Raw genomic sequence first — 7,288 nt, 5'->3', positions numbered from 1 at the left:
GGCCAGGGCGATGGCTCAGGGGAGTATGCGCTTCCCTGGCAAACACAAGGACCTGAGTTCAATTCCCAGTTCCACCAAACAAAACAAAACAAAAAAAAAGAATTCAACTGAGCAAGTACTTTGAAGATAACAATAAGCAATGCCTTAACCATTATTACCCTCCTACTATCCTGTTTTGAAATTTCATATCATTGTTTTTATTGTTTTTTTCTCTTTAAAATAAAAAGTGTGACAAGAGTCTTTTTTTTTTTTTTGCGGAACCGGGGATTGAACTCAGTCCCAAACCAGGGATTGAACTCAGTCCCTTGCACTTGCCAGGGAAGCGCTTATTCCACTGAGCCATCTCCCCAGCTCCATTTGTTCTTGTTTTCATGTTAAACATGGTAAGAAAATAAAAGCACAGAGACCATTGAGGATTTTGGTGTGATTAAAAAGTTGGCAATTGGGATAGAGTTAGAGCTCAGTGGAGAACCCCTGCTTAGTGTTAAGTGAGATCCTGAGTTTGATTCTAGCACTAAGAGAAAACAAAAACAGTAATAAGGACGCAAGACAATGAATAGGATGACAAACGCTGTACAACCAGGAAAAAAAATTAAATGCTGGACTAGGGCTGAGCTAAACCCAAATTAAACAAACGATGATGATGATGATGATGATGATGATGATGATGATGATGATGTAAAATTAATATTGTACAAAGCTTATTACAAATTGAGTCTAAGAGAATTAAAGTGAAAGTTATCAGAAAAAGAAAGTAAGAAAGATCTGGAAAAAGATCCTACATTGAAACAATAAAGGAAGAAAAGAGGGGCCGGCCAGATGGCTCAGCAGATTAAAGTGCCTGTGTAGGCAGAGTCTACAGATTGGGGTTTGATCCCTGGCACCACAAGCTATGCTGGCCCTCCCCCAGGGTGTGCTGAGATGTTGATTGAGACTGGGTGTGGTGGCCCAAGCCTGTAATCCTAGAGCTTGGGAGGCTGAAAACAGAAGGATCACTACAAATCTGATCTGTGTAGTGAGACCCTGTAGACACTGTACTAAATACATAAAAAGAAAGAAGGAAGGGAGGGAGGAAGGCTGGGAGGGAGGGAGGGAACACAACAGAACAGAACAGAACAGAACAGAACAGAACAGAACAGAACAGAACAGGTAACTTTGTGAGATCCTAAGAGTGTTTGAAGGGAGAGAAAGTAATATATTATGGAAAGTTAGCAATACTCTAAAATCTAAGAAAAACAACTTCAACCTTCTGAAGGGAAAAAAAAAAAAACAAAAAAAAACGCACACCTTTAAAAACTTCCATTATACCTGCAAAACCATATGGAACTTACAAAACAGGGTTTGTCTTCACAAATACTCACGATGAAGAACTCCAGTTTCTGCTGTGTTTAGTTCTTCTTGTTTCAACCAGGAGATCAGACTAGGGATGAAGAACTGGTATCCTGCACAGGTGGAAAGATGCCTGAAAGGTGGCTCATGCAGCATATGGTCAGCCTTCCCAGACTATGGGATTAGAGCTCTAATGAAGGCAATGTTGGATTATTTCAAAGTAGGTAAAAGTGTAAATATCGGGGGCAGAGGTGCAGCTCAGCAGAAGAATGCCTCTTATTGTATGTGAGCCTTTGGTCCAATCATCAGCACCCAAAAATGAATAGCAAATATGTATCCTCATTCCTGGGCCCCTAAACAATAGCTTATCTCTAACCCCTGGAAAATCAAATGCAGACTGCTATGCACATTACAAAACACCAAGATTTAAGTGGACAAAAGTAGGTTTTAGTAGATAAAGTGTAACGCAAATGCTTGCTGTCACGGAGGCAATAGCCCTGCCTGCCCCTGATTCTCAGAGCTCAGAGTGTGTCAGACTAACCTGGAGTGCCACCCAGCAGATGACAGGGTCCAACCCTAGACTTTCCAGCTGAGTCTGAAGAGGTGGAGATGCTCATGCTGTTGATGACATTTTAAGAGTTGTCGCCAGAGCTGAGCATGGTGGTGCACATCTATAATCCCAGTTCTCTGGGAGGCTAAGCCCAAAAGATGGCAAATTCAAGACCAGCTAGGAAGCTAGCCAGGCAGGGCAATTTATCGAGTCTCTGTCTCAAAATGAAAAACAAGGGCTTGGCGTGTAGCTCAGTTTGAAGTCCTTGGGTTCCATCACCAGCAAAATGATGATAATACTAATAATTTAATTAGTTAACTTCAAAAATCACCACATTAGATTAAAATGTAACACAGCACAGACTACGGCACTGTTACTTCCCACTGCACTCAGAACTGATGTGGTCGGCTGTGTCAGACCACGATAAGCACATATTTGTTCCATAACAAGCCCTCGTCTCTTACCCACTGAAGACAGGTTCTCATAGTTTTCTAGCATTACTTCTCTGTATAGGTTTCTCTGAGTTATGTCCAGTAAGGTCCACTCCTCTTGGGTGAACTCCAGAGCCACGTCATCAAAGGTCACCGAGACCTAAACCATTAGACACATGCTGGTTTAGCCAATTAACAATTCTGCCAGTCATTACTGGAGAGTTGGGGAGGGGAGCTAATGTCTATACACAGTCCATTACCAGGATGTATGATCCTAGGACTCCTGTCTCTCTCTCCAAGCTCCCTCACTGTGGAACTTCCTATTGCCATGTCCTTTAGCATCAGTTCATAAACATGAGTTCATTGTAGCACAACCGAGCTAGGGGCTTCTGGTCCTATTTGTCTCCACTGCAGCATACTCCTGAGCATGCTGCAAGCAACTGACAAAAGCCCAAGAATAAATTCTGCAAGAAAAAGACATCTTCATCTGCTTTGCCATCTGTCAGAGTACTGAGCCACAGCACTCAACATGTAGTTGGCACCATGCGGCTCAAGATTAGTTCTTAGGACTGGGGCTGTGGCTCAGTGGTGGAGCGCTTTCCCAGAGTACTGAGGCCTCTCCCCCCACCCCCACCCCCCAAAAAATTTGATTTAATGATTTTCAAGGTACTGCCTCACCAATGTAAGGCTCCATTCTATGGGGAAACTCAACTGAGGAGTCACTCCTGGCATGAGGTTCTATTTCCTTTAAGAAGTTCTGGACACAAGTATGTCTAGAAGGAAATATATCTAGTTGGTGGAAGATTTCCATTTTGTAGAAGGATGCCCTTTCTTTTTTACCTTGTAACAATCTGCCTGGGAGTCAGCCACCACACTCTCTACCTTTGTCTCATCTTCATAAAAGCAGATTGGTTCTGGGTGGAGAGGACCTGGTGGAAAAGGAGGAAGGTATCAGAACTCAGAGTTACCCCTCATTTCTGCATTCATAGGTCAAGAAGTCTTTCTACATAACTTAGAAATTACCCCATAATATTATACATTCAAGAAAACTCAAACAGGCTGGGGAGATAGCCCAGCGGTCTAAGGGCCTGCCTGGCAAGCACTAGGACCTGGGTTTGATCCCCAGTACTGCATGCCAAACTGGGTGTTGTGGCACACACCTGTAATCCCAGCACTGTGAAGGCTGAGACAGGATAATCACTATGAGTCTGAGCTGCACAGCAAGATCTTGTACCAAATAAATAAAGATTTTTTTAGGAAAAGAAAGAAAAAGAAAACTCAAATACATACTGCTATAATAAAATGTGATGGTAGTCATATTTTGTTTGTTTTGCTGATATTAGGAATTGAACCGAGGGTCTCACACCTGCTTGGCACTTGCTCTACCACTAAGCCATATCTATAGCCCTTTATTTTTTAAGCTTTATGTTGAGCTAGGAATATAGCCTGCTTTGCATGCAGACCACTGGAAGATCCCCCCACCCAGAATGACAATCAATCAATCCAACCCCTATGCAACTTTTTTAGTACCAGGAATTGAACTCAGGACTTGAGCTTGCCAGGTAGGCATTGTGACACTGAGCTATATGCCCAGCCCCTATGGCTTCATTTTTTTAAAATGAATTTTAGTTTGAGTCAGGTCTTGCTAAGTTTCCCAGGCTGCCCTCAAACTCTTGATCTTGCCTCAGTCTCCTGAGCAGCTCTGATTATGTGTCTGCCAGCAAGCCCAGCACATAGTAGTCATGTTTGATCTAGAGCCAGCGGGGCAGCTGGTAAGCCAAGCTGCCCATTGAGGAAAGGGAGTAGTTGCATTGTTCAGGTGAGGAAAGTTAAAGCCTGAAAATAGGGCTCTATCTTCCCATGGTGCTAAGAACTCTGGAAGATTATGCAACCCCTCCTCTGAAAATAAACTAGGGAGCTGAGCTATAACATTCTGTATTTGAAATGACCACCCTTGGTCTCTACTGCTTAGGGGAGATCTAAACCAGAGTCTCTGAAAAAAGAGAAAAAGCCTGACCGCAGAAGCCTCACCTTCCGGCAAATCAGTGGCTGCCATTCTGTGGCTCTGATGCTGGAATGTGCCTGAACTCCCTTTCTTGATGCCAAAACCACTTCCAGGCAGCTTATGGATCCAAGCAGAGAGAGGCGACCTCCATTCCTCCTCATTCAGGGTTGCATGGGTCCTGCGGGGATCAATCATCAAGCAAGGACTAAAGACCAGTCATCAAATCAAACGTCATGCATTAGTGCTGTCTCCCTGCACCCAATACACTCTAAAAGTGGTCCACTTGCCATCAGTGTGTTCTGAGCACCGAGCAGCATTTCCTGAGGGCCTGAGGTTGCTGAAAGGCCTTTTCATCAGCTCATCGCCACCATCCTATGCAATACTGTGACCCATACTTAATACTGAAGGAAACCTACATCCAGACACAAATACTCAACAGTCAAGGGCTGTCCAAGGTGGAAGTGATGAACCAGGACTAGGATGAAGTTAATTTTGCCCTAGAAGCCTGACCACCTATGATCGCATTATTCCCTCCAAAGAACGGACATCCTGTCACTGCACAGTGCGGTTCGCTCATCGCTAGTGCCGTGTGTGACTGATCACACAGACATAGTAGAAGTGAAGAAGGTTTTGCTTAATCTTAATAAACTCAAGTTGAAATACAAAAACGAATATGACTCCATTATCTGAAAACTTTTAAATACATTTAGAATAACATGGATATCTGAACCTCTGTGTGTGTACAGTGGGGATGAAACCCAAAGTTTCACACATGCTATGTATACATTCTATTTCTATGTGACACCCTCAAGCCCTTTTTACAAAAAAAAAATATATATATATTTATTTATTTATTTATTGGGTATAAGGTCTCACTATGCATCTCAGACTCATAGTGATCCTCCTGTTTTCAGCCTCCCCAGCACTGGGATTATAGGTGTGTATCACCATACCCAGTTTCAATGGCTGGCTTAGCATGCCCCGGGTTCTGGGGGCCAGTATGGCATGTAGTACCAAGGATCGAACCTGGGTTCTTGTGCTTCCCAGGCAGGTGCTTAGACCACCGAGCTATCTCCCCAGCCCTACAAAAATGTTTTAAGGTACAATCTTATGAAGTTGCCCAGATTGTTCTCAAACTTGTGATCCTCCTGTCTCAGCCTCCTAAGTGGTAGGATGCCATGCTTGCACCACCACACCCAGAAACTGATAGATTATTTGAATGTACCTATGTGGAAATTGAAAACTTCACATCTGCTAACTTGCAGCTCAGTTCCAGATCTAAGAACCTAGGGCTGCGCTGTAGCGCAGGGGTAAAGAACTTGTCTCACATGCTCAAGGGCCTGGGGTCAGTCCCCAACAACACACAAATACACAAGCATACACGCACACACTATCAAAGAAACAAGAAACAGGAATGGCGGCATATACCTATAACCCCAGTCTGGATAACACAATGAGTCCCTGTCTCAAAACATGTTTCTCAAGAGCTTGGGGCAAGGCATGGTGACACATGCCTATAATCCTAGCTCTCAGGAGGCTGAGGCAGGAGGATTGCTATGAGTTTGAGGCCAGCCTGGGCTACTAGTGAGTTCGAGCCCAGCCTGAACTGCATAGTAAGACCCTGTTTCAAAGGAGGGCTGAAAGGAGGTTAGGATGTAGTCAGGGGTAAAGTGCCCTGGCTTTGACCCCCAGTGCCACACAAAGCAAAATAGAAACAAAGGAACCTAGAAGTGGGGACATAGATTAGTGACAGAGCACATACATGATGCCTTGGGTTTGACACCTAGCACCACAACTACCACAATTAAAGAATCTGGGCCAGCCAAATAGCTCAGCAGATTAAAGCACATGCAATCAGGTGCAGGGCCCAGGGGTTCGACCCCCAGGCCTGCTGTGCCGGCCTTGCCCCCAGGGCATGCTGAGATGGCAATTGAGATGTGCATGGTGGCACACGCCTGTAATCCCAGCTCTTGGGAAGCTGTAAACAGGCAGATCACTTTGAGTCCCATCTAGTAGTGAGACCTGAACACCCTGTAGGCCCTTCCCTAAAAAATAAAAAAATCTAAGAACCAAAGAGCTTCCATGATAGCCCTAAAGGAAACATTTTTCATCACCACAGGTTGTTACTGGTGAAAATCAAACCAAGTTTTAAGTGAACAGCTTAAATTCAATTACAACCATGGTCTGCAGCTGAGGCAGGAACATCACAAGTCTGAGGCCTCCCTGGGCTACAGAGCAAGGCCACATCCCCCAAAAAGAGAAAAGAAAAAAACACCAGCCAGGGTCATGCGAACTAAGGCATCTATCACTATGTCCTAAATGGGAGAGGAAGGCTCCTTTACAAGTCCTTCAGGATTGCTGTGATGGGGTCAGCAACTGCGCAGAGGCATTTTACGGCACTCATGGGTCATAGGGAGGAGGGCCCAGCACATCGTGCAGGAGACCCAGGCTGAAGCAGGCTGTGCCAAGCAGAGAGGCAGCCACGAGCTACAGGGGTCCTCACTGGGGCTTAGGCAGGGCATGGCAAAGAGAAGAATTTATGGCAGAGGCCCAGCTTGTCACACTGGCACACCCAGTCACCTCAGCTGAGTGACACACAGGCACCAGGAAAACAGGGAGTTTAAAATTTTCCAGCATACTGGAATACATGCACCTGTAATTGCAGCTACAGGGAGACTGAGGCAAGAGCACACCAGGATCCTGCCTCAAAAATAAATAACCCACAAATTTGGAAAAAAAAATTATGACAAATAAGTACTCAGACAAAGGTCTGCTCTCTAGAATCTATAAAGAACTAAAAAACACCAGGGCCCCAAATTTAAAGACCCAATCCAGAAAGGGGCATCTGAGATGAACACACGCTTCTCAGAGGATGAAATTAAAGAAGCGAATAAATATATGAAAAAATGCTCCACATCACTAGCCATCCACGAAATGCAAATTAAAACAACATTGAGATATCATCTCACCCCA

The 7,288-nt window shown here is 44.5% G+C and overlaps 1 protein-coding gene across 2 annotated transcripts in view; it reads right to left on the bottom strand.

Moving 5' to 3' along the window:
• The window catches only part of LOC101593064 (zinc finger protein OZF), a 44,360-nt gene that overhangs the window by 4,315 nt on the left and 32,757 nt on the right, over positions 1–7,288 (bottom strand). The window contains exons 2-5 of one of the 2 annotated variants that reach the window (XM_023716783.1): positions 4,342–4,493; positions 3,151–3,239; positions 2,344–2,470; positions 1,362–1,442 (exon numbers count right to left, since the gene is read on the bottom strand). In XM_023716783.1, the coding sequence (XP_023572551.1) occupies positions 1,362–1,442; positions 2,344–2,470; positions 3,151–3,239; positions 4,342–4,366 (322 nt within the window). In that variant the 5' untranslated portion in view covers positions 4,367–4,493. Of the gene's footprint in view, positions 1–1,361; positions 1,443–2,343; positions 2,471–2,570; positions 2,626–3,150; positions 3,240–4,341; positions 4,494–7,288 lie in introns of those variants that run through there. The other variant, XM_023716784.1, reaches the window with a different exon arrangement.

The sequence above is a fragment of the Octodon degus genome, unplaced genomic scaffold, assembly GCF_000260255.1.
Source record: "Octodon degus isolate 3935 unplaced genomic scaffold, OctDeg1.0 scaffold00050, whole genome shotgun sequence".
Classification (NCBI taxonomy): Eukaryota; Metazoa; Chordata; class Mammalia; order Rodentia; family Octodontidae; genus Octodon; species Octodon degus.
The sequence above is the reverse complement of the archived record's forward strand: the minus strand, read 5'-3'. Positions and strand labels throughout refer to the sequence as shown.